This window comes from Suillus fuscotomentosus, assembly GCF_016647785.1.
Source record: "Suillus fuscotomentosus strain FC203 chromosome Unknown F5891scaffold_42, whole genome shotgun sequence".
In the NCBI taxonomy this organism is placed as follows: domain Eukaryota; kingdom Fungi; phylum Basidiomycota; class Agaricomycetes; order Boletales; family Suillaceae; genus Suillus; species Suillus fuscotomentosus.
In genome coordinates, this window is record NW_024539554.1 from 130,819 (window position 1) to 155,933 (window position 25,115).

Here is a 25,115-nt window from a genome sequence, read left to right on the forward strand (position 1 = left end):
TGGGACGGATATTGGAATATTGAACCTCTCAAAGAGGGACACCGTCAACGTCATCGACATCATCTGCATCAATGGGCGATCCATCAATGTCTTCCATCGGCTCGCCGTCGACATCAGGGTCCTCGCCGTGATCAAGAGGAACGCCGTCAATGTCATCATCAAGGGGTGTACCATCCACATCCAACGGCTCTCCATCCACATCCATGTCTTCGATCGGTTCGCCATCGAGATCATTAGTATCGTCCGCGACATCAGGGGTTGTCTCGGTTATTTCCTGCGCAGGCTGGAAAGATTTCGCTTTGAACTTGGAAACATATGAAGATTGCGCCTCGGCTGCAGCAACGCTAGGCATCGTCTTCTGCCTTCGGCTTGTTCAAATCAGCCTGCGTGGTGCCATCCAGCCTAGCACGCAGTTCTGCAGTGAAGTCTGGAGCAAAGACTATCCAGTCTTCCCAAATGTCCACTACGGCTGTGATCTGCTTCTTGAATGTTTCCGCGGTGATCCGACCAGGAAAAGAATGATAAATGGTGGCGAAATGATCGAACACTATACCCAAGCGAGACTGGAATTCCTGCCGAAACTTCCATGCACTTGGTACTGGGGCTGCCGAGTTGTGTAAAATGTCGCAGATAAGATGCAGCCGAGCAATCTTGCGTGGCACAGGTGTACCATCCACCAAGAGTGAAGAGATGATGATATCCGATACCTAACATAGTTAGAACAGAGCACTTCTTCGGACTGCAAATTGGGACTATACCTCACGAGCAGCTTCCGCGTGCTCCAAACTGAATGTCATACAACGAGCGAGTTCGCCTCTCTTGCCAGAGACACCACGAAGCATTGCTTCGAATCGTTTGCGAGCTAGCTTGCCTAGAACAGTCTTGCGAGTTCGTTCTTGCTCCGACTCTTCCGCAGAATCAGTAGAGTAGGCTGAGTTATACCCCTGGCATGTGTTTAGTATGGTTCACTAAGAGAAAGCAACGCGCACACCTCGTCGTCAAATTCTGCGCCAGTAAAATCGTCTCGCTCAACTAGACCTTTGTAGAATGCGTGCCGTCGGTGCTTTTCGCAGTTTGTCAACGTCCTCACTAGAGTGATATCTTGACATACCTTGCGCTGCGTCATGAAAGAGTACCTGGGATTGTTCCTTTCCCATTCACGAAGATTTTCCTCGTACTCGGATCCATGGCCTTTGACCTCGGCGGCCACAGCACGAATGAACGTGTCGGTGACGGCAGATGCCTCATCTTCAGACTCGTGCCTCCTCGAAGGGCTGGGTGACCGTCTGTATGGACTGCGGCTGTCATAGCGTGAACGACTGTATGAGCGCCGTTGCCGCCGAGGTGAGCGACTGTCATTCAAAGAACGACTGCGGGAACGTCTAGAGGACCGATAGCGTCCCGTAGAGCGAGATCGGGAGTGACGCCTTGGCGAATGTGACTGACTCCTGCCCCTACGTTCGTGTCCTCGCGATCTTGATCTCGACCTGGATGTCCTGCTCGGTACTGTAGGGTACGTGAAAAAAAAGCTTAAGGCAATTGCTATGACCTCTACCGTAGAGAGCTTTCGCAGCCATAGGGACAGCTTTGCTCCATCCCACACGAAGAATCGAACCTCCCCAATCAAGGCCGTCGACTTCCCTCAGAGCAGCTTCTGCATCTTTGCGCTTCATAAAGGATACGAACCCACTCAATCCGGAATTTCTATTGCGGCGCGAAGCAGTCATGTCACCACCCGGACCAGCAACAATATCTCCTCGTGGCCACATAATTTTTACGGAGCCAACAGGACCGTGACGCGCAAAAAAGGTGCCAAGAGATTGCTCGGTGACATTGGAGGGTAAATTGGCCACAAAAAGGTTGGAAGTCTGCGAAAGACATCATCGGAAGACGAACAAACGAAAAGGTGTTCGCACTCACCTCAGGATCACCGCGGTCCTTGCTGCCACTCTGCCCTTCATAAGCTGCAATACAATACATTTGAGCTGAAGGACAATAAAAGCAAATGAAAACTCACCTGCTAATGCAGTCACTGACCGCCCATGGGAGGAACGGGAATACCTGGCCTCTCGCATTGCCTGTTCTCTGAAGGAATGATGAAGTAACGCGCACATGACAGTAAGAACTTGAGTACCTCTTAATCTCTTCGAGAAATGAATCCATGGCTCGTTTGCCTTTCGGCTTCGGTGCACCACCTGGTGCGGTAGACTGGTCAAGACTATAAGCACAAGTAGTTGCTCGCATGAAGCGTTTCACATACTTCATCTTCATTAGATCGAACCGGCCTGCTGCGCGACGAGGATTCCGCGACACCCTTGACTGGTGGTTGATAAGACACTTTCGTGCCATCCGATGCGCGAACAAATCCTGAGCCAGTCTTCCGCTTGTCCGCACTTTCCCCTTCAAACGCATCAATGAAATCAGCATATGCCTTGGCAGCACTCTCTTCCTCCTCTCGTTTTTTGGCGTCCGCAGCTTCCTTCTCCTTTTCTCGGCGAGACTTGCGAACAGTGCCTTGCGCGTACTGTGACAACTTCGTGTCATCGAGAGTCTTTTGCTAATGTACGAAGCGATTGGTAAGTGTTTCAAGGACATAAATAATGTCTATTCGTCGCACTGGGAACGAAGACTCTTCGTCGTCATCGAAGAACGCAGCCAGTCTTGATTTCGTCTTGTCCATTGCACTTCAGAAATCTCAAAGTCAAGTGAAAGAGTATGTTAAGCACTAGTTTGAAGCTCCAAAAAGGCGACTGGTAACTACAAGTAACAAGATTCCCACGCGCCCGCACCCATTACATCGTGACTCTAATCCATGTCCATAAATCCCTGTAAGATTCGCCACGAAAATCTACATCATCAAGCTCGCCAGACCTCCTTGCGCATATGCCATCGGCTTCATTGGCGGATGAGGTGTCGCTTCGAATTGGAAGTACTTTTGCTCTCCTTCTGCATCTATTCGTATCTAGCAAGATGTGAGTATTTGAAGCCTTGGATGAACAGTGTATGGACATACAAACGCTCCCTTATTACCCACTTGGTCCACATAATTTGGGGCTGAAAATACGGTTGTGCAGAGGCCATCATGTTCTACGGCGTACCCATCTGCCAACCCAAATTGGAGTCAGGTTCCTTAGTAAAGTGACGAAGAACACTTACCCTGGCGAACTTCGTGGCTGCGAATGATACAAGTAATGCCATTCAATGAACACCACTTCTTCGTGATGTCAGGACCGAAAGCAATGCCGACACCCTGGAAGGGAAGTTTTGAGCCTCACGATGATTGGGCAGCTAACCGACACATACACGTTTGCTCGGGCCGCGACCAGGAAGTGTTTGAGGGTCAGTCCAGAGAAGCTGAAATGGAAATAAGTGCCTGTAAGCATGAGTACAGCATAAATGCACACATCAGCTGAGAGCGTGTCAGTAATGACAGTTGGAAGGGTGGGAGGGTACGCACACATTAAACCGTCTTGACCTGGCTGCCGTCCAATTCGAGGAATTTTGCGAACTTCATCTAGGGTAACACCATCTTTACTGAATAGCCCGCCATGCACGACAAAGTATCTCTTGAGCCCTTTTGGTGATAGTATCGTCGTAGTGCTTGTTTTGGTGGGTGCTTTGGTGGCGCTCACAAGTGTTGCTAATGGTACTGAAGAGCTAGCGATCAATCGACTGAACTTAGCAGATCCATAAATACTCACAAGTGGTGAAAACGTGAGCGAACAACTGTTGAAGAAGCTGTGAGTGCTTTGAACAGAAGGAGACCCGAGGGAATGGACTTTATATGTTTGCTCTCCGTGTTTATGCTTTGCTTCGCCTTCAAAACCATACGTTCGGTTCATGTCTTTTGCTTCGTGATTACCTCTATTGATGAACATGCGTGTGGGGTACAACCCTTGCACATAATTTCAGTATCAAGGTCCTTCGTATAGTCCAAACACTCACATTTGTACGCAAAAGCGGTAAGAATGACCTCAACGGACCACGATCCCCGATCAACAAGATCGCCATTCATAAGAAGACAATGATTCTCGGTGGGAGTACCCGTCAACGAGTATAGGTTCAATAAGTCGTAGAATTGGCCTAGAATCGACACAGTAAGCACAACTCTATATCAAGCGCTACAGCGCTTAGACTGACCGTGAACATCCCCAATGACGTCGCATGTCACGCCTTCTTGTAGTTCCAAGTCGACCAGACTTTCCTCTTTCACAAAATGCGAGTATGCTCCAAGAATAACCTCCCACGCGTATCGCCTTGGAAGATTTTTGCCTGCCTTGAACCACTCGATCATTCCTTTGATAAACTCCTCCGTCATCACATATTTCCCGTCATCCCCAGTACTCAATTGTGGACCAGCATAGGCTTTTTCAACCTCACAGCCGCCTGAAAATAATGAAAACACATGATTCATGGAGAATCGGACAGCTGACCTTCCGCAATGATTTCGTGACATCTTTCTACTGGATCTTTCTCCCCTTCTACCTCAATCGCCTACCCGCAAGATCAGCCGCAAGATTAACATGAAGCGTCAAACACACCTTCTCAAATTCTATTCTGCGCACGAGCTTTTGAGTAGCTGTGAGCTGTGACTGGACGACTGTATTTCTAGGCTCTAGCGCGACAACTCTCTTGAAGTCCGCCACCGCTAGTTGAGGTTTCACAATCTGTAGATAGCACGTCGCGCGACTGATACGAGCGCTTAACTTCGGTTGTTTGCACCCGCAACCTATCACATACCGATAAAAGGCCTTAGCATACTTGGGATCGACTTCGATGGCTTTTGCTACAGCCGCGTGAGATGCTAAAACACCTAGACTGACATATCCAGCGACTTACAAGCATCCAAGAGCGCGAACCCGTATTCCTCTAGTTTTGTTCGAGCTGCAGCGCGATTGCACCAATACGTCGCATCTAACGGGTTCAGTTCTATGGCTTGGGTGTAGAGTCTAACGGCCTCCACGAAATTATGACCTGTTGAGCAGATCGCGACGACTTGAACATTATCACGAATGCAACGCCAATTCAACACGCACTTGCGAACGCTTGATTTGCCTCTGTCTTGATCTTAGCGGCCTTCGCCCGATCCTCGTCGGTTACATCTCCTAGACTCAAAGTTTGAATTTCTGGGGAGGGAAGAGAAGATGGCACGGTCGATGCAGGCGCAGAAGACGATGTTGACGATGAATCATCCATGTTATGAAAGACGCTCACTAGCTAAGAAGTGTACGTCGCGATCTGCAAGTACTGGCCAGTTCATTAATCACCCCGACCTGAAATTTTCTGAGAAAGGAAATTCGCATCGGTGGCTTTACATTAACTATCTTGAGCTTTGGCTAGAGATTCGCGAATAAAAAGCTTCGCATTAACCAGAAAAAATAAGGGAGATCACGGGGAAGCGGTGACAACGCCACGATAAAGCGGGTATGGGTGTATGCGGTAATAAGTGGTATAAGATTTAAACTCTTGTTTGATGTTAATAAATGGTGTCCATGATAATGTTCCAGAGAAAACAAAAATAGTCCCCATGGAACGTTGCTTAGTTACAGACATTCAAGTTGAAATACTCGCCAAGAGGAGGGTTGTGCTCATATGCGTTGATGTTCTGGCACCAACCGTTCAAGAACTGGTGCAAGCTATTTTGATATATAAAATTAAATCACACAACACGGAGATTAATAAAGGCTTACTAGTCGAGATTGTTTTGCTCCCTGCAGCTACCACCATGGGCAGCAGCAGTTGCATTCGCCTATACGCATACAGTCAGCACCGGTATTTCTCAAGTATGGCAACAAAATAAATACATAAGTCATTCCCCGGAACCAGCCGTTATAATGACCAATTGAGGAGAGAAGGTCGCCATCATTTTCGTCAAGCAGTTGCGAGAAGAACATAGCGCCAGCACCAATATTGAAATCCTGGGGAGAAATATGGACGTGATCAACATGACATGTCTGACACGATAACGGCATGGCTTACAACGTCCATGCAATCACCATTGGGAGCACCAACGCATTTGTCGCCGGTGAGCTGCATCAAACCTTGCTCACCAGCTCCACCAACGGTGCTCGGTATACATGAACTCTCCTGCATGGCAAAAGACGCAAGGAGAATAGCAGGAACTGTCACGGAACGTCAAATGGAAATGTAGCAATAGTTGGAAAATGGCACCGACTTCCATACTGGCTACCATATTGCTCGAATGTTGCGACAAAGTCCTGGCAGTTTGCGAATGCCGAATCTTTTTGGTGCGCGACCGCCGACAGGTCAACAGTGACGATACCCTTAATGTTAATCAATGGTGGGTTCCATCCGGTCCCGTTGATGCCACAGGTCAGGAAATTGATATGACCATTAGGGCCGCTCAATGCAGTGATTTTCTCTGGTAAAGATGCATGTGCATCAGCAAGTATACTCCCTTCGCTTACAATACAGGAAAGTCGTACCGGTTGCACCACTAGATCCACAACCTTTGGAGGAGATGACGTTGACGAGTCCATTAATTGGTCTACCTCCAGAGTTGTTGCTGGGTCCATTGCCTGATGTCGAGGGCTGACGAGCTGATGAAGTTGCAGGAGGTGTCGGTGCTGATGTTAGTGACGACGCGGAAGGCAGAGCCTTGGTTGATGTAGTTGATGCTGTGCTCGAAGCTGAAGCTGGTGACGATGCTGCAGGCAGAGCCGTAGTTGATGTTGGAGTTAATGCTGAAGCTGGTGACGATGATGCAGGCACAGTCAGGGTCGATGTGCTGGTTAACACTATAGTTAATTCAGAAGCCGAAGCTAAGGGTGAACCTGCAAACGATGCAGAAGGTGATGGTGCAGGACTTCCCGAGCTAACCTACAGTCACCAGTGCACAGTTACACAAGAGCATAGAAACCACGATAAGCTTCTTCGCGGCTATCATCCGAATTTGAAACACGACTGACCGGTCTCCCTTTACAATTCCTCCGCAGCAGTTTGGGTACGCCATCGCCACCCTTGTTTCGAGCGGAAATAGCGGCATGTCTCCCCGGCGCAGCCCGCTGCGCAGGAAGCTTTTCAAAGCTGTGGCCGGCTTGGACGACGACTTGAACGGCGACAGTGGTGAACAAAGCAAGAAACGACACGATAAGCTTCATCGTAACCAGAAGATATTGACAAACGAGCGGACTGGTCGGACGATAAGCAGAGAGAGGAGGTAGAGCTCAAAAGATGAACAAAGATAAAGAACAGTTGGACCAACTTCAAGGCAAAATAGCGACTGCGTTGTTGGGACCTTTGGGTCACGTAGCATTCAAGCAAAATGTTAGCGTGCTTCAAGCGTAGGTCCACATGTGAGCGGGGGTGGCCGTCATCGTCATCGTCGTCCGGAGTGAAAATTGACGGCTCTACAATGTCTGCATCCACCCCGCTACAGCTGTATCCGTGTCAGCCTGACATGAATCCTCCCGGTTCCAACAAGAACTCACATTTCAAGCTTCAAGTCTGAGACCGGTACCACAGGTCTCAAGCCCACACTATCTCGGGAGACTTGAAAGTGGCTCTAAGACAACATTGACTCGGATATGATGACAATGCGCTCTGCCTAGATGTAAATTAGACCATCCATTATGTTAAATTATGCAATGGAAGCGGCAAGGGGTCCATGCAAGACAAGTCGAAGCTGCCGAGCCGGAACATGGTGCCGTTTCACTGGCGAGTATGTAGACACCTATGACTTTGTTACTTTGTTTTTGTTGTGTAGGTCAGGTCTCCGGACCGTCAGGTTACCAAGGGTGGTCGCGTGTAGCGGTTATTCGATTGTGATTTACCAAACGGTCACCAAAGACGAGGGATTTTGCTAGTTGTCACGATACTACATCACGGCGAATCGCTCTCTCAAGTGAATGCTTCTTAGATACGGTTTTCGGCATAGTACGTATGATACGAGTTGAGCGTTTTCTTGCGCCACGTTCTCACCTGTTCCAACAAATTCGACCCGTCGCAGTTGTTTGTTCGGGTGCCTATATATGGTAAGCCTTCTACGTACCACTAAGTCACTGCCACTCTATTTGTCCCTCACACGCATCGGATCCGAGCCAGTCTGACTCGTCCTGGGGCCTAGGCGCATACACCTTATTTCCTATCTGCATGCTGCACAAAACAGTTTTCTGTCGCCGTTTTTGCAATCTTCTTCTCCTAATGTGCCTGAGAGATTACAACTTTGAACGGATCCGTACATCCATGTCCGTGTACCTCGATTATAACTCTCAGGCTGAGAGTTCCTGGCACCATGGACTGTCTTTCATGCGGGCTCACGCGGTACCGGGTACCTGCATAGGTTTGGCACAGGTGATGACCATCTATGGCAGGACAGTTCAAGTTATTCCACAGCGCCCTGAGCCCGAACGGCTCCCGAGTTGGGTCATTTTCTGTTCGGATGTTTGAAGTGTGAGTCACAATGCTCGAGCGCACCACACTTTTACCCGCTTTTGACACAGGTGGTGCAAATGCTCCATGCGCTCCGCTCCGCTGCTTGGGACCTCGGAAAGTTCCTGACAGGTCAGCTACCATTCCAGGCAACTTTTAACCTCGGACGCAGAGACTTGGCGCAAATTCCAACGCAACACCGTAGCTGAGGGGTATTTAAATGGTCAGCGCCGAGAGTGCACGGAGTACTTTTGCTGAATGGCAGTTGCCGAGCGCCAACGTTTGAAAATCAAGATATGGCGCCAGGAAGTTTGTCGTACGAGTATCCTACATACGTATTACAATTCGATAGGAATAGTAGGTCAACGTCAAGAAGAACCAGGCCCTGGAACATCAATTTTTTCAGATTCGAATTCGTTGGGTAAACAACGAGCCTTCCGTGCAAGCTCCGAATTCCGGATCATCCAGTTCAAGGAGGCAAAAAAATTTCGGTCTCGATCCCTGCCCCGGCAGTAGTGTAATTCTATGGAGCCACAAGGACCTGCCACACGTTTGAAATTGTGAATATCGACGCAAGCCGTTAGTCCGACGTTCACGCCGGCCATTATGGATGTTTTTTTCCGTGAAGATGGGAAGCTGCGCTCTTCGTTGGTGAGGGTGTGAATATGATGATGTCGTGAGGCGTCAACGAGTTGCCTCTGAGGTCACGTTTTACACATTAATAGGATATGTGGTACCTGTTTGATCAATTGCGAGGGATGCGCAACGATAGGAATTGTCTAAGGTCGTAATGATCACGTATACATACAGCTATCCAAGTCAACTGAGACCACATAGTACTTGAAGCCCCAGCACAGCACCGCGATGGTCGCGGGTTCCGGACGAGAGGTCGACTACGATATGGTCGGAAAATAATCAAGGTTTATAATTGTTGGCACGCCCCCTCCACGTGCAAACCACACTGCTAGTACTACTAGGTCATGTATGTACCAATTTAAACGCTCATGATACGTTAGTTGAGTCAAAAAACACATGGCGGACGGATGAAGGATTACGTCGAGATCTGCTCAGACTTCCGGACGGCAAATAGACATTCACGGAAGGATGATTTGAGGGGAAGTGACTCGGACGGGCTCCTCGGAGAATATCCCCGATCGGATGTCACAGGCCATCAGGCTGGCAGGCGTGATAATTGCGTGGTCTCAGAGTCAAGGAGAGTCACTAGGTCAGAAATTAGAATTAAGAATGGACAAAAAGACACATAGGGGACTGCAGGCTAGCTACTGGAGATCCGATAGAGGAGACGAATAGGTGTTTCACCCTTATTAAGGATAACCCTGTGATGCATCAGTTGAGTGTGAATTCTTTGACGTGGCATAACAAAACGAGTGGGGTGGGAGGACAAGGCAGACAGAGGAAGAACAATAAATCTTACAAGGCAGCGCATGAATTTCACTTACGCCCAAGGAGCTATGTACCGCCTGTGCGCAGTAGCAGAAAGGAACACTGCCATCGGTGCGCGGGAACCAATCCCGATTCCCGAAGGTGGGACCGTGGGAATAGTACAGATAGTACAGGGAAGTCAGTGATGTGCACACAGCTAGGCAAAAGTTCTCGGTGACCTTCTGAAGTTCTAGGACCTATTGCAAAGCCACAGGTTGGGAGAACAGCAAGTCAATTTGATATGTGGGTCACTGTGGGTATAGTTAGTATGAGTCAGGTCAAGTCGGACCCCGGATTATAGGTGATCAGGGTCCTCAAGCACCCAGTGACTCCTTCAGTTTATATAACGCCCTGCCTGCCAGAGAACCTGAAGGTACCGCCTGCCCTACAAGTCCTTTAGCTAGGCTTTATCTGCTCTCCTTGCTTCCAGATCCTCCCCACTCAGCATATTTCTGTGTTATTATAGCCTTTTCGACAAGGCTATATAACTATTAGGATAGTCTAAAGTCTTAGACTTTAGATAGTCCTCCTCAAAGGAGTCACGATGTGCTCCCCAGTAATTCCCCGTTTCTTTAACACAATCTCCGCACCCGTCTACAAGCCAGCCTCCAAATTTACGTTCAGCTCCAAAGTAACCAAAGTAAACTCCATTAATGCTGCCGTCAAGTCTTTCTAGATAATCCGCTCAAGCTCGTCTATCTCGTCTTAATATTTACTCTCGTCTCTCCACGCCTTATTTTTCTCAATCTGCTCATCTCTATGGCTCGTGCCGCTGCTCACTCTCTGGCCCATCGGGGGCCACCAACAACAACATCACATTCGCACACTCGGGTTCGCTGGCAACCCTACTATGCCACCCTTTCATCAGTTTCCTCACGCCAATCTCCTTCATATCTCGTCACTCCCGCCTCATCTGTATCATCCATCACACCTTCACCTCTATCAGCATCAGTCTATGAACAAGAACGACAGCGAAATCCTCAATTTCACCCCCGAGAATATCAGCTCCGCGACTCCCAGAAATCGAAATATGTCACTGGTTTAGTCGGTAAGTTCAAACCTCACTAGCCACTTTTGGCCTCTAATCTCAAATTCGGGATCTGTATCCGCCACTAGATCAAGCTGTAGGATCAATATGCGAAATATGGAACCCTCAGGATATACCTTTTGTCTTTTTGACATCATCTCGTCCGACCGTGGCTACCGCTTCTACCGACTCCGTTCTTGTATCCGTCCCCAGTATTCCACTCCACGGGCGTAATACTCAGCTGCCCTCTCCCATATCTCCAACGACACAGTCTTCTCCCACGCCCGCTCCATGTATCCCAAATCCGTACTCCATTCAATCCCCAGAGACACTCCTGACGCCCGATTCGAGAGATCAGGCACCGCGTTGTGACATTGCCCCCATGAAAGGGTTTGTTCATGAGGTTCTTCGTCGTTCTCGCACGTCAGGCACCGTTCTACAGACAGCCCTTTGTTACTTGGAAGCTATCCGCGCCAAGGTCCCAGAGCTGGTCTCGCAGGAGAAGGGTTACCCTGGGTCCACTTGCGAAAAGGAATCGGTTGAACGGATCGTCAAAAGTGAGGTCAGCGCATTTGGCGCTGGCCTTGATGGTCCTACTTCTTCTTCGGAAACATCGGCACGCAATGGCTTGCTAGATACTATTCGCATCAATCCTGTTACACTTGAGGCCGATTCTGTATTTGCAGAGCCGGTATTCGACGCAGAGAAGGTGTCTTCCCACAAGCCTAAGCAGAGTAGTGGCTGTTTAACGCCGCTTCCTCCACTTCCCTCGCCGCTTCTGTGTCCTCGCCGCACTTTCCTCGCGTCACTCATTCTTGCATCGAAATTCATGCAAGATCGTTGTTACTCGAATCGTGCATGGGCTAAACTTTCGGGCCTTCCGCCACGGGAGATTGGCCGTTGCGAACGTGCTCTGGGTGAGGCGCTTGAGTGGCGCCTCTGGGTTGGCAAGCTGCCTACAGCGCCAGTTGCTACTGGACGCGCGCTCACAAAGTGCAAAAGTGAAAGCAACATTTTGCTTAGGAGCAGTCCGAGAACGCAATCGGTTATGGAGACTAGCCCCGTTGTATCATCACCGATATCAGTGGGCTCACCTCTGGTGACAAGGCCTCGTGTGGGTCTCAGGCGGCACGCCACGCTACCCGCACACACCTATCGCGAGGACTCATGTTCGGCGACGATTTCGTCTGCCGTTGAGACTTCGCGGTGGATGTCAATCGAATCGAGTCTGGGAATGGATAACAGTCCGAACGACTCCGAGATCAGTCCACCGACGCCTGGTCTCAGCTACTCGCCTACGCCCACAGAGTCATCGCTTGGGGATCGCACTATTCAGATGTCAAGTTTCATGGACATGTCAACGCCGCCGCCGCCATCCTGTCAGTTCGCCGCCTTTTCGAGTGCGCAGAACGACAAGATGTTGCAGCCGGTACCGATTCCGTTCATGTACTCGATGCCGAACGATGTGTGTCGGAATCACCATGAGGATCAGCCATATTTTGCCGCGGGTCTTTCAGTATCGCACACCGAATCCTGGCCATCGGTATATGCTTTTTGACTACTATCGCCCATGGACACCCACGTGTTTGCTGTGCTAACTAGTTTGATCAATTATGCCTATGCGTCTCTATTTTTCTGTCTTGTTCATCTTCCTTCTGTACATATAGTTTATTTGTTGCCTGTCCGAGTATGTGCTTATGTCTTGTTGTTTTGGGAGTGCAGCGGCATCTGCTTCACCATGAACACTTTGGGTCCTCCTGTCTTCTTGTGTACTAGTATATAATCATACCCTATAGACTTGCTTTGAGCATCAACAGGCGCGAGTAGAGGCTGCGGGACCAGTCCAATTTTTTTTTCATTAGACTGAGCCTTCTAGAGTCATTAACCTTAGGTTGGATATGTCTCGTCATCTTGCTTCATGTACCAGGCAGATATTAATGTGACGGAGACCGTCTATAGTAGCTACTTTACCCATCCGGCGATAAGACAGCAGGGACAACCTTACTCGCGGGTGAACGCCCTCTGAGGGCGACGAGCAATCAAATCAATCACACGTAACTATTGCAGGGAGAGATTAGTACAAAACACGCTCCGCGGACGTCACAACGACATATCGTACAAAATAACCATCACACCCTTCTTTCTTTCCCTGATATCTCCGAAATTCACCGATGAGAGGAACGTTGTGGGGCCTCGTGAAGCTCGGAGTGGTACTCAAAGAACTCCAAGGGATAGCTATCAGGATGAATGGCACGCCAAGAATGAGGATGACCGTCCTCGTCAAAGGATGCTGTGAGGTGATGGATAGCATGTAGTTTCCATCCGGAAACTCCCTGACGATTAACATGAGAGGCGTAATGAATCAGCGCGGACGGAATGAAATGCTCACCTCGTGGTGGATCCTGGGCCACAGCAACCCATAAGTCAATATTTACAACACCGTAAAGAAAAAAAACCCCAAGACCTCGCAGTAGAAATTCGAATGGAAGAACCCGCACCTGACGTGAACATATCCCTCGCCGAGCTTATCATTAACAGCAGGAAGCCTCAACTTCCCAAAGATAACGTGTCCGTAGCTCGCCTGTCCGTTTCGGATTTGTACGAGATCATCTCGAGAGAAGCTCGTGAGTTCATCGTCGCTCAGACCCGCTGCTCTGGCCCACATTGAAGACTCATGGTGAATTTTCCAAGAGCGCCGTGACTTCTTGATCGACTCTTTGATCGATTCGGCTACTTTTTCATCGAATGCATCTTTTGCGTCCTCGCCAGGGACGTGCGCGTCGTCTAGAACGATTTGTTCTTCTGAAGCTGAAAAATATATGGAAAGATCATTCAATAGTTAATATTGAGAGAATATTCGGTTGAAATACCCATGAATGATCACAGGAAACGGTCGATGGAACGGAAAAGGGGGCATTCGCTTGGACTCGAACCGAGTTGGTGATGGGGCGCAGGATTCCCACGAGGCGGAGGTGGGGTACATGTTCGGCCGGGCTCGCCGCATTAATCAAGATGCCGATGCGATGTTATGCCAAAGGGGCGCTTGGATCTAGTAGTGTGGGCAGTTCTGACGAACGTTGGATTGTTCGGGGATATTAGGTACAATGGTCTGTTCGTCGTGTCTTAAAAATATCAGGATTGTCGGGTGAAAGACGGGGATTGCTCCCAAGAGCGTTCTAGTCAACATTTCAAGGTTTCATTGCATCATTCTGTACTTCAAATAACTGTTATCGCGAGAAAGTTGAAGTTTTCCCCGCACTCATCGTGGAGGCCAGCCGAAAGATAGTCGCTTGACAGAAGAAGTTTAGTGCCACGAACTGTCAAAGGTATTGGCTGCATGCTGTGTTTTATCGCATGTGACCTCGATATCTATTCAAGTCTTATCAGATTCATTGCAGTGCGCCACAAGGCAACATACTGGCGCAACTCTGCTAGGCCATGTCGCACCCGCGGAGTACCCCCCCCCCTCCCCTGCAAAGTTATCTGGTTACCTCCCACAGCTTATTGTGTGGAGGATTTCAGCTCCTCAGGATGTTGAAGAAATCTAACTGAGAAGACTCGGAGTTCCTAAAATTATACCATGTATCCAACAGATCTCCAATATTGCGGGGATAATCACTCTTCTAGGAACGGGGGACCATCCTCCGATAAGTGATTCGAACCTTCCCCTACAAGATTGTCAATGATTCGAATCTCACGCGCTCTCCTGTGAAAACGACGTACCATTGCCCAGTAGATGCTTTTGAGTTTGATGCTAACTTCAGAGTCTCACTGTCAAGATCGTGTTGTTTCATAATTGGAGAGAACTCGAAAATAGCCATTTTCACTGAGAACTCGACAGTCCTGTTCAGTTTTACAATAAAGATTGAGGCAAATATTGGGTTTAACAAGGCACCTTGTGACTACATTAGAGAGCGACACAAATAATCACATTTTCTGGAATACCTTCGCCTATCATAATGATATAGCAGTCCCAACGCGTGACTGAGAGTGAACTCGGAAGGCACGTCCGTGTAAAGTCAAATATCGCTAGACTCATCGCCAGTAGACTGTCTCTTGCCATACGTATGCAGCGTAGTCCATAGCAACCTCACCTTACGGAAGGCGATAGCATTTGAGTTGAGCACCGTCGATCGTGTCTTCTCTATGTGGTAATACAAATGAAGGGGAGGGTGTGAGTCGTATGGAGTGAGTGTGAGCTTGAATCTTAGCGACAAAAGCCGCCCGTGCGACGAGTACTCGCGACAGCTTCTTTCCTTAGACGAATTGTGACATGGATGCAGGGAACTGAAAAAACCCTATACGACAATTTCTTTTATTTGACCAGCTTCTTGGGATGACCGCGACGTAACAGAAACCCATACTTGGCGCCTGTATGGGCGCTAGCCAGCCGCTAAATCAGACGTCACAATCTCGTATGTAAGTTCGTCTGAATGACTCGGGCAAACGGCTAGTTTGTTCTAATAGTTAGAAAGCAGTGGCATGGTGAAGCACATACACATATTCATATTATTTGTTCTCCCACCAGATAGTGCGAAGCACACGTTGAAGTCCTCGGTTGAGTATCCTCGATATCTTTAAACTTGAGAAGGAGTACCCTCTCGGTCGAACGAATCTGCCGCAAAGTAGAGGGATATCGCTAAACAAAAGGGCTGTTCTTCTACAGGAAATGAGGGAAGTTCCTGACTGAAACAAGTGCGGTTGGCAGTGGAAGCAATTGGTGGGTGAAGGAAGCGAGTCAAAGGCTCGAATGAGAGCATCGAACCAGGACCCCATGCTGTTCTCTGGGAATACTGCGCTGCCGACGGAGATCTTTCTTGGTGAATTGAGACCGTGCGGCGACTGACATGAATGCCGTTTTTTCGGAGGGTCCCATTTCCATTCAGAGAAGTATTCGACGTAGGACAACACATATGCCGTTGACGGTCGTGGCCCTGCAAAACATGAGTGTAGGCTTCTGATAAGTCTGGTTACAAGTTTCCAAAATCGGTACGTGCCGTATGACAAGTCTCGCGGCAGTAGCCTCAAGAATCGCTGAGATAAAATAACTTCGTTATGAGTCGACGTAAAGGACCAAGGGTTGAACTTCTAGTTCTGCAACCTGATGTCAAGACTGGCAGGGACGCCAATGAGTTATTCATGCACGAGGAGTCAGCCCGGGCTTGAGCGGTATGGCGCTTTTGGGAAAAGACCTTGCAAGTGATACTAACAGTTCTGAGGAAAATCAAATACTAGGAAGCGACGGTGTGAGTTTGAAGCGGATGTTTAAGGTACTCCCACCAGACGTCAAGACATGCTGTAGATTCCTGATGCATTTATCACGTTCTGGTGAGATGGTAGTGAGTGCCAAGTGTATGACGGTAGGCATACAAAGATAACGAGGATCTACCTGAGAGTTTTTGAACTGGATATTATGATGCGTGAGTGAGTATTAGTACGAGATAAGATAAAGAGATATCAAACGCTATTAAAGGCCCATCACACGACATCTTGTTCGCTTATAAGTAACAAAGTTTGAAAATTGAGTTCTGGAGACTGAAGCTCGGCGAGTCGAAAAAGTAGTACTCAGTACTGCACCGTGAAAGACAAATTAAGGCTCCAGTAAAGTTTTGAACTCCGCCAGGACCAGGACCAAGACCGACCACCGCCACTTTGCAACAAACCATTGTGGCGAACATGGGATCGCCATGTCTCCTTTCCTTCAGCGCTTATACATAGTTGAGTTAAAGGTATGTAATACTATGACGGTACTTAGACTTCAAGGTACGAATCTTCGTCCCCATGCAAACTCAAATGATGATGTTATACAGAAGAAGCGGATGTGAGGCAAGGTTAACTCATATTCACTTTGAAGCTTTCCGCGAACGCGAAGAAGATATTGCGTTAAAAGTGACCACATTCAACAAATGTTACTGTCGAGCCCAAGTTGTATCAGGTAGTCATCCGGTCACCGCCGTCCTGATGGTGCAATCCGCTTTTGGATCAGTGTGCCAAGCAATGAACTTGACACTTCAAAATGTCCCACCTTATCCGCGACCTCTTTACCCCCTGTCAAAATTTTACAATTAGTACTCTACATTCAACGTCGTCAGTCAAATGGCGCTACTCAACCGTAGAATTCAGTAACGACAAATTGCTCAAACTTCCTCGCCGTCGGCATGCAACGTCTTGGCAAATCAAGAAGGGGACTGTTCCTGTCAGATCGCCAGGACCCATCTTTCACACTCAACGACGCTGACGTGACCGCGGAGTTGCAGATAGATATCAGTGCTGGTGTGAAAGACGTTGCCAGCTCTCCCAGACTCAGCGCCAATGGTAACGGTTGCACGCATCATTGCTACGGAGAGCGTGCGGAAAAGCCCTCAGGTAAAGAATGATCCGCAGTCACTACTGTCATCTCATATCGTGTGACAGAAACTGTGTACATTTGATCCTTTCAGAACTCTTCCACACTCCGAGCGTCGACGTCCGACGCTTATGTAAATAGTGGATCACATTCCCAGCTCATCCAGGACCCATCAAAGAGACTGTGCTGGTTGTTTGCACAGGCATTGTTGTGGGTTCTCGTGGACACGGGCCAATTGTATCTTTATCACGAAAACGTTCGAATGATTGTCATGTGTGTATACCCAAAGGCCATCAAACCGCTTCGATGGGCGCGACCTTCTTTCGTTAGCTCGCTCCCCCACGCCTGTTGTCACCGCCGGGATCTCAAACTTGATGTTCGACGTGAGTCTTTATCGTTGATCAGGTGGCTAATAATACTCGATATTCTAATCGATCAAAGTTGAGAGCCTGGGAGACAGAATCTCTGCGGAACGCCGAGTCTTTTTGAGCGGACTCTAAGTGACAGTGTGGGCAATAGGAGCATAGAAATGGCTGTCAATTGTACGTGATCTGTATATCTATGAGAAGGGAGAGTGCAAGACTGTACCTTGCCTGAGAATCTTTAGCGACCTGGCCACTCAGTGCTGTTCTTTGGCAACTGTCATTCCACGTCATGACTGGTGCGGAGACTTGGAGGCGCAGTAACAGCACCTTCGACTTCAGTTTCTCGGTACCTTATTTTGAGACCAAATCGGTATTCAGCCTCGTTTTGATGCTGATGCCAAGTTTTTTAATTGGATAGTCGTAGGCTCCAGCGCCTTTATTATTATTATTATCAGCCTAGAAGATCATGCAATCATACATGGTTTTCCATTGGTTTTCAGTGAGTCCGGAATTGAGCGGCGTTTGGTTCATTGATCGAGTATCGTATGCATCCAGGTGATATATGACATCCTGAAGCACATGTATTAACTACCGTTCTATGGATGACGGTCAATCATGCCATGTGTTGTTGAAACGTGTTATAGGTAGCGATCGGATACGCCGTCACGTTTTCTGAGCGTTTGGTTTTATTGAGTAATAGAGCCACAGGCTGCCCTTTACGGGCCGTAAGAAAGTGTCAAGATAAGTGTCACAGTGCGCAGTTTGGCACCTTGCCTGCTTAACATTGTGCAAGAAAACAAACGGGAGAGGGAGCGCTCGGTGTTCTGCAGTGATCATCGGAGACATGGTTCAAAGCCGCGGGAGCGGTGGAGATTAGAAACTAGACGGGAAATGCTAGAATAGACAACACATGTACGTGAAGGGTCAAAAACGTCGACTTACGGGGACCTGGCAGACGTTTACAGTATAAGGTGTGGAATCTTACATACAGTTATAGGTCATAGAAAGCAGTTGGACGGGTTGTCATTCACATGTAGGAATTCCTCATTACGGTATAGTGGGGGGAAGTTGTACGGAGACTAGAGTGTGAGTGTAAAGAAATGAAGTGAGTAAAGAGTGAGTGAATACGAATGGCATAGACCCCATCACCACGCGATGTGTCACTCGAAAGGATCGACCACATGTCAGGACAGTCCGGAATGTTGATGGCCGACGAATTACCTAAATTAGAGTAGCGCATCAGAAGTGAAAATACAATTAAGGAAATTGGATCGTCAAATTTTGGTGTAAAAATGACCGGTACCTCTAAGGTTTAGGGCCTGAATTGAATTCTTTTCTTTCGCCTGAAAGACATTAATATTCTTTCAATGAAACAACCCTTTCATCTAGGAGATCGCTCGTGCTGCTCCTCGTTTTTTTTCAGATTTTTCCCAACACGCAAAGAAACATGATGCGCCAATGATGTGTGGAAATTGATTAAAAAAATCCCCACCTTCCCTATACGAAATTTGTTATGGCAAGTCTTAAAATGCACTTACGACGCATCCACGACCCTTAGATCAGAATTTTAGTGATTTAGACCGATTTCCCGGGTCCGTGACAATGGTGTCCCCGTCCATTTTCCACCCTTCTAACCTTCTCTGCTTCTTACTTCTAACAAGATTTAGTATAAAACGATGAAGGATCTTCCTCACGAAAATCTACCTCCCATACTTCCTATTCATCGTATGGCAGAAAGCATGGCATAGTCAGTCAATGTCCTTATGTTTGCTATCATTCTCATTGAACATCTTTTCTACAGCTCTTCCGCCCCTAACGCTTACCTTCCCCCAGCACCCTATTATCCACCTTCCGCTCACTCTCCTGGGCATGCTCATCTCATAGCGCCCCAGCAACGCCAAGAGCCACAACAAAGGAAGCGTCCCAAGTATACAAGAAGCAAGACTGGTTGTATGACATGTCGAGTCAAAAAAATAAAGGTATGCCACTCCATACTTCAACTCAAACACGTTATTCATCCTCCAATTCAGTGTGACGAGGCAAAACCTAACTGCATGCGATGCACTCATGGGCAGCGAGACGTGCGCATCGTCATGTATCATTCAAAAAAAATTAACTCAACGCTTGTCCAGTGCACATGGCCAGAAGGCGTTCCCACCCGCAAGAAATCAACATCTCGGAAAGATAGTGTCGACGGCCGCCCATCCACTGCCGATTCATCAGGACTGTCGGAAACTTCAACACCTCCTACTCGGGACAGCACGCCTGCAAAAGCTCGTGTATCTAGCGATTACAACCAACCTCCAATGTCCCGTCGACACAGGCATGTGCATCTTCCATTATACGTATATTTACTGACCAAAAACCCGTGTTTCAGTGATCTTTTTGCTCCAGTACCTCAAGTGAAATACGAGGAAGACCCTCATCTCAGGCTCGGGCCAGAGCCCGATGCTGCGCGACGTCAGATGTGAGTCCTGAAGTTCTTTTTAATTTCGCTCTGTTCTAACAAATATGCAGAGCTCCACAAGGTTACCCCGTGCATCCAAATCAGAATTCCAATGTTTTATCAATGATATCCGAGATGCAGCCATACCCTCCTCACCGATACGACTCTGCTTACGCTACTCCAGCTACTCATTTACATTCACCAGCTCCCTCACGACACGTTCCCCCTCCTCAATCTCAACACCATGTTAATATGCGATCTATGAACCACCAACCACCCCCTCAGCACTGGAGCCAGCCTCAAATGATGCAGAGTGTAAACCCCATGGATCCTTTTGTACGTATTCCTTGGGTTGTTGCCATTCTTGTACTGAATGTTATCTCGTTCAGTTCCCACACCCCCAGGAGAGGCATTTAGTGGCACATTCGTCTAATGATCATCACCCTAGATACCCATAAGATTCATGTTTCTCTTTGATTTTTCTTAAAGATCCGTCATGACATTTAATATTTGAGCATCATTTTGGCCATCCCCTCTAAGAATCCAGTTGTCGCTTCCAAATTTTGCTTGGTCTGGATCGGCCTCCAGGATCTGATCTTGAGTGATGCGCTGTTCGGTGTTCTTGGTGTGATGCGGCGAGGAGTCGAGGACTTGCCTAAATTAGCGCGCTCATTTCCATGAATTCGAAGCTGATAGAAACCTGCATAACCCCGGTGCAGTGGCCAGAACTTGATTGGCAGTCTCCAAGCTGTGTCGTTGATAGACGTGAGTGATGCACCGTTAAAATCACTAAATCGTTCGATCGTCTTATGTCATTATCTCGCTTTCCGAGGGCCAAAGCCGAGTATATATACACATTTCGCTAAGAACCCTCGACGCGCCTTTGTCAAAGGACTGATTCTGTCAGGTTCAATGGTCGGAACTGAACGCAACACCTGCTGCTGCAGTTTTTAGCAGTGTATTATTATGTTACAGGTAAGCCCCGCGGCAGGCCAGGATTCAACCCTTCCGCAGCCTGCATAGCCAGCAGTAGAGAAATGACCATCTTGCATGCTTCCTCAGATTGAGTGGTAATATGCCACTCCAATAATCTGCACAGCGTCGTGGAGATTCCAGGCGCAAACTCGATAAATCACGGATCCTTACATCCTCCGAACATGTATCGATTGGGGTATCTCGCGTGTTTACAGCCCGAGTACTATGTTCTCGGTCGTCGCCCACGTTTGAGGGCCATTGTAATTTACCTTTTGCACAGCTAATCTCTCGTTCATTTCTCGCGCCCTACCTAGTACGTGGATCCCACAAGTTCATGAGAGCACTAAATCTTTGCGCGGGATGAATTACCTCATTTACCAGAACGTTGGAGGGAACTCGTATTCTCTCTCGTATTCTACAGCGGGCCCAGAGGCAATAGTGCGTATCCAGTACTTTTCAAATACATGGGAACGTCCTCGTGTAACTAATTCCGAACCTGCATCGCGGCGTTTTAGAAGAGTTTCCGACCGATTGGCGCCGGTGCAGTTCTGCTACGACCTATCACGGGAATGTGCAAGAGCCACTGGAAACAATCGACGGTCTCTGTCACAAGGATAGACAAACATACAGGTATGGTAAATGTATGGTCGACCTTTGATAACAAATGATTGCAGGACCCACTGTGGGTACCATCGATTTATCGAGCTAGCATAAAGCTCGCGTAAGTGAAGGGCATGCTGCAACTTACTTTCAGATGAATATGTCCTTCAGGTGAGTGCATGAATTATCAAAAGGATGCTATAATGAATTTTGGTATCGCTCTGGAAGCGATTAGATCAAGGTTTGCTTGGAGCGAACTGACGTATCATGATAGCCCTGAAAACTGAACGTGCTTGAGCTTGTTTAGTCACATCAAGCCACAAAATTCTTGCTACAGGGGAATACCTGAACGTTGGTGCGTTTATTCGCACTGTCCAGCTGTCTCCCTGCGAACCACATTGCTGGTCAGATGGCTGTAATATGATGACGAAATTATGCACGCTGGCTTGTGAGTCGCGTCAGAACACCTGATGGGTGGTGAGTACAGCCCTGAGGTTCGTGAACTTGATATTCATTCTTCAGGGTTTATGGTCATATTAAGTGAGCAAATCGTGTGTCATATTGACGTCTTTAACAGTGTTTCAAGTAGCGTGTTTTCTATCACATCGTGGCTAGGGTGCTTTACAAGTTGCCCGCTGTACCTGCAACCGTATTCGACCGTATTCGAAGCATAACGACCCTGAAAATCTATGTGGTAAATTGCAAAATGATCAGGGTGCTCCCTGAACTCGAGGAAGTTGAAAATGGAAATCAAAGCCGCTATTATATCTGATCCGGGCCCACAAGAAAGTTTCACGATAAAGCAATGGGTGGCGAATGTTCTACAGAATTTAGCTTGCCCATGCCTGATCGGGGTGAAAAAAAGGCGCAATCTGCGCCAGTCTGAAAATGCATGCGAGCGCGCGTCGGGCAACGTGCCCAATTCTGGAAATTTACCCGCTTTACACTGTAACGCCACGTTCCTGACTATAAGTGCTTCAACAACGCGTTTTGGGGTGCACTTGTCGTGAAAAGCAAATCGGGCGAGCAAGATGGACATATCGATATCAATATGATGCCTTTCGCAGCTAGCTCATCAGATGCATCGACTTCGGCTACTAATATCAGAAAATTCCAACATAGGTTACATAGCCAAGTGGCTGGCGTTACTGCGTACCTACAGAATGTTATGTTCTTCTGACCCGCCCACACGGAGTGGCACATTATTATGGTGGAAGATTATTGTGCCCTCCTCCTTGCTGTCGTGTGACTGGTTGGTGTATCTGGATGCGTGCGTTCTAGTCTGATGGTCATTCGAGGCTTTGTATGGGTCCAGCAGGCGCAGTACAGTCAAGCTGAGCATGAGGCTGCGTCGCACGAGCTGAGAGGTGCATCTTTACTAATAAGGTTTTCCGAAGGGTTCGGCGTGCTAATGTCGAAGGAGTCTATAAACCTGTATGCTGGCTGTGAAGGATACAATAAAACTTGAGCGCTTGTGCCATGGTTCTCAAACCAACCACTTAGTACTTATGGCGATGTGGTCAACAAAAGGGCCACAGTGTGATGTTTCAAAGTCTAAGTGTCCAAATTAGGATGAATCAGTCGGACCAGTTTAACTAGTCTCCGACGACTTGACCGGTACCCTCAGCTACTCTCTTTCTACACGACCATGAGTTCCCACGATAACGAGGAACTTATTGAACTTCATCAGGATAAGCACGATGTCATCCCTAATGGCACAGCTCTAGCTGTTACTGTCAACGAGGCAGCGGCGTCAGCAGCAGACGGCGAGGGCGACAACAACACTGAGATGGAAATTTCCGGCTTCAGGTTCATTCTGTCTCAATGTTGTCGTAAACCAGCCCCTCTGATTGGTCTCCTCGTTCCTTAGGGATTTCGTATTGAGCCCTGAACTCCTGCAAGAGGTCATAGACAAGGGCTTGGACTTTGAGGTTCCGACCGTAGGTAAGTATGCTTCGGTATGATGTTCTGAACCCACTTATTCGACAGCCCAACATGAATGCAGAGCTCGGGCTTTTCTAAGAAGGCACGGTCTCGGTCAGTCAGGACTCGGTAAGACGGCAATTTTGCATTTTAATTACTAAGATAACATGTGGAATAGAGCACTGAGAAGTTGTCAGAGTGACTTGGGAAAGGCTTCTCTGATGGTCACCTTGTGGTCACCAACTCTTCAGGTACATTGCAAAGACTTGCATATCTAGTGCTCCGTCGAATTGGTACAACGTTGCTTGCATTGTTGATGTATCAACTTCTTTGAATGAGACAAAGTTGGCCTGCGGAACTCTCAACCATCGTGGTGCTCCACGCGGGCAAAGAAAATGACGGATCAGAATGTTGAGCCATAGTAAGTATCGGCCCCGTATATGAAAACAGATCCTAGTACAGAAGGAATTATCCCTTCTGTTCAGTCTGTCAATCGGAGACTTCTTACCACCGCCCATCAGTAGACTCCAGACTTATTCCCAGCATCCCTGGGTCGATATATTGTCTTAGTCTTCTTCACCATTGCTTGGAATTCTAACTCGGAGCGGGGTACTCGGAGTGCAGGGTTAGAATGAGGTTTGCGTGCAGCGGCTGTGCAGCATGTGGCTTCTCTTCTCCTGCTACCACACAGCATCCAGGGTACACCCCAGCAAGATCTGGCGCCATGTCTGCGGTCTGCCACCTTTAGGATTTTCTTTTGTGCCATAAACTCCGGTGAGCTCTGATGGCTCAGATCCTTGTGTGCATCTGCATGCAATGAAACAGGTCCGGCGGGGAAGCCGGCCACGAGTAGAGACCACTGCTCTCTTGGCTCTACTCGTGCTCGTATAGGAAGTCACTGTCGTGAACCCTCGTTGGGTTTCTCACCAGAGAACCTGATGAGTGGAGGCCATAACGCCTTCTACCAGTGACGAGCGAGAGTACCGTCCTTGTCAACACCTGCTTGTCGTGTGCACGTGAATTCCCGCACTTTCATAGGACGCGGATGCCCGCACTGATGCAGATGTCCGCACCGACATGGATGCCTGCATTGACGCGGATGCCTGTGTTGACAGAAATGCCCGCGCTCATGCTCGGACGCTTTCCTACGACTTCTGTTGCAAACTGCTCCCTCATCTAGCCTCGCCTCGATGCGTCGCTTTGCGGCTACTACGATGGAATTCGATGTTCACTTCGCTGCTTCATAGTCACTCTTACTTATGTGGGAATCGCAGCTCACCTTGGCTCACTTTTGCACAGGTCGGGGCCGCCATCGAGACCAGATTGCCCCTGTCAGGCTTCCGCCCGAAAAACAACTATTTCCTTGTAGTCAAGCGTGCACATTTTTTTTCACTACTCACACGAGTGCACAACAGCGTCCTCCAAATTAAAATTCCAAAACATGCATATCGTAACTGCTGTGGTCTAGCGACCATTGCAATATGCTCCCGACTGCCTCCAAGTCTGGGGAATCAGTTGATGATATACTCGTCGCTTGTCAAAGAGAATCGCATACTTCACTGGCAGCACAACAGTCTCTACCAGCGACGAGATGACTGC

At 48.2% G+C, this 25,115-nt stretch overlaps 7 protein-coding genes across 7 annotated transcripts; 3 read left to right on the plus strand and 4 right to left on the minus strand.

Moving 5' to 3' along the window:
* Positions 1-28: 28 nt before the first annotated feature.
* F5891DRAFT_1165122 (uncharacterized protein) lies at positions 29-2,714 on the minus strand (the record flags this gene model as incomplete). The annotated part of the gene is made up of 11 exons (XM_041365380.1): positions 2,618-2,714; positions 2,261-2,557; positions 2,135-2,208; positions 2,018-2,085; positions 1,921-1,964; positions 1,556-1,868; positions 1,112-1,506; positions 992-1,063; positions 759-944; positions 410-707; positions 29-333 (listed from the first exon to the last, which is right to left on the minus strand). Exons 1-11 carry the CDS (start codon positions 2,678-2,680, stop codon positions 29-31), a joined length of 2,115 nt encoding a protein of 704 aa, XP_041223548.1. The 5' UTR covers positions 2,681-2,714.
* A 37-nt stretch (positions 2,715-2,751) lies between these two features.
* Positions 2,752-5,429, minus strand: F5891DRAFT_497191 (phosphoprotein phosphatase). Its single transcript, XM_041372031.1, has 14 exons — positions 5,037-5,429; positions 4,840-4,974; positions 4,542-4,786; positions 4,434-4,494; positions 4,141-4,386; positions 3,946-4,083; positions 3,780-3,895; positions 3,702-3,726; positions 3,458-3,649; positions 3,405-3,409; positions 3,304-3,354; positions 3,157-3,250; positions 3,014-3,102; positions 2,752-2,962 (listed from the first exon to the last, which is right to left on the minus strand). The coding sequence occupies exons 1-14, from the start codon at positions 5,194-5,196 to the stop codon at positions 2,849-2,851; spliced, it is 1,671 nt and encodes a 556-aa protein (XP_041223549.1). The 5' UTR covers positions 5,197-5,429; the 3' UTR covers positions 2,752-2,848.
* Positions 5,430-5,539: 110 nt separating this feature from the next.
* Positions 5,540-7,121, minus strand: F5891DRAFT_1129666 (glycoside hydrolase family 23 protein; the record flags this gene model as incomplete). The annotated part of the gene is made up of 7 exons (XM_041364424.1): positions 5,540-5,636; positions 5,691-5,749; positions 5,805-5,918; positions 5,980-6,122; positions 6,176-6,382; positions 6,447-6,668; positions 6,980-7,121. The coding sequence occupies 7 exons, from the start codon at positions 7,119-7,121 to the stop codon at positions 5,540-5,542; spliced, it is 984 nt and encodes a 327-aa protein (XP_041223550.1).
* A 3,241-nt stretch (positions 7,122-10,362) lies between these two features.
* On the plus strand, positions 10,363-12,723 carry F5891DRAFT_497587 (uncharacterized protein). The gene is made up of 2 exons (XM_041372032.1): positions 10,363-10,882; positions 10,951-12,723. Exons 1-2 carry the CDS (start codon positions 10,594-10,596, stop codon positions 12,417-12,419), a joined length of 1,758 nt encoding a protein of 585 aa, XP_041223551.1. The 5' UTR covers positions 10,363-10,593; the 3' UTR covers positions 12,420-12,723.
* A 303-nt stretch (positions 12,724-13,026) lies between these two features.
* Positions 13,027-14,682, minus strand: F5891DRAFT_1191286 (uncharacterized protein; the record flags this gene model as incomplete). Its single annotated transcript, XM_041367433.1, has 5 exons — positions 13,027-13,194; positions 13,251-13,263; positions 13,360-13,669; positions 14,441-14,529; positions 14,585-14,682. 5 exons carry the CDS (start codon positions 14,680-14,682, stop codon positions 13,027-13,029), a joined length of 678 nt encoding a protein of 225 aa, XP_041223552.1.
* Positions 14,683-19,113: 4,431 nt separating this feature from the next.
* On the plus strand, positions 19,114-20,580 carry F5891DRAFT_1045327 (uncharacterized protein). Its single transcript, XM_041362242.1, has 7 exons — positions 19,114-19,319; positions 19,374-19,551; positions 19,603-19,653; positions 19,705-19,895; positions 19,950-20,039; positions 20,090-20,354; positions 20,408-20,580. The coding sequence occupies exons 1-7, from the start codon at positions 19,249-19,251 to the stop codon at positions 20,474-20,476; spliced, it is 915 nt and encodes a 304-aa protein (XP_041223553.1). The 5' UTR covers positions 19,114-19,248; the 3' UTR covers positions 20,477-20,580.
* Positions 20,581-23,168: 2,588 nt separating this feature from the next.
* Positions 23,169-23,883, plus strand: F5891DRAFT_1045341 (uncharacterized protein). The gene is made up of 3 exons (XM_041362243.1): positions 23,169-23,402; positions 23,464-23,537; positions 23,583-23,883. The coding sequence occupies exons 1-3, from the start codon at positions 23,242-23,244 to the stop codon at positions 23,675-23,677; spliced, it is 330 nt and encodes a 109-aa protein (XP_041223554.1). The 5' UTR covers positions 23,169-23,241; the 3' UTR covers positions 23,678-23,883.
* The last annotated feature ends 1,232 nt before the right edge of the window (positions 23,884-25,115 follow it).

Coding starts and splice junctions, on each gene's coding strand:
- F5891DRAFT_497191 (XM_041372031.1), bottom strand. CDS start 5,196: ATGGATGATTCATCGTCAACATCGTCTTCTGCGCCTGCATCGACCGTG. Junction 3,103..3,156: donor CAGCCACGAAGTTCGCCAGG/GTAAGTGTTCTT, acceptor TTGGGTTGGCAG/ATGGGTACGCCGTAGAACAT. Junction 2,963..3,013: donor TGGGTAATAAGGGAGCGTTT/GTATGTCCATAC, acceptor ACATCTTGCTAG/ATACGAATAGATGCAGAAGG.
- F5891DRAFT_497587 (XM_041372032.1), top strand. CDS start 10,594: ATGGCTCGTGCCGCTGCTCACTCTCTGGCCCATCGGGGGCCACCAACA. Junction 10,883..10,950: donor ATATGTCACTGGTTTAGTCG/GTAAGTTCAAAC, acceptor ATCCGCCACTAG/ATCAAGCTGTAGGATCAATA.
- F5891DRAFT_1045327 (XM_041362242.1), top strand. CDS start 19,249: ATGAAGGATCTTCCTCACGAAAATCTACCTCCCATACTTCCTATTCAT. Junction 19,320..19,373: donor ATGGCAGAAAGCATGGCATA/GTCAGTCAATGT, acceptor TCTTTTCTACAG/CTCTTCCGCCCCTAACGCTT. Junction 19,896..19,949: donor CCAATGTCCCGTCGACACAG/GCATGTGCATCT, acceptor CCCGTGTTTCAG/TGATCTTTTTGCTCCAGTAC.
- F5891DRAFT_1045341 (XM_041362243.1), top strand. CDS start 23,242: ATGAGTTCCCACGATAACGAGGAACTTATTGAACTTCATCAGGATAAG. Junction 23,403..23,463: donor ATGGAAATTTCCGGCTTCAG/GTTCATTCTGTC, acceptor CTCGTTCCTTAG/GGATTTCGTATTGAGCCCTG. Junction 23,538..23,582: donor CTTTGAGGTTCCGACCGTAG/GTAAGTATGCTT, acceptor CTTATTCGACAG/CCCAACATGAATGCAGAGCT.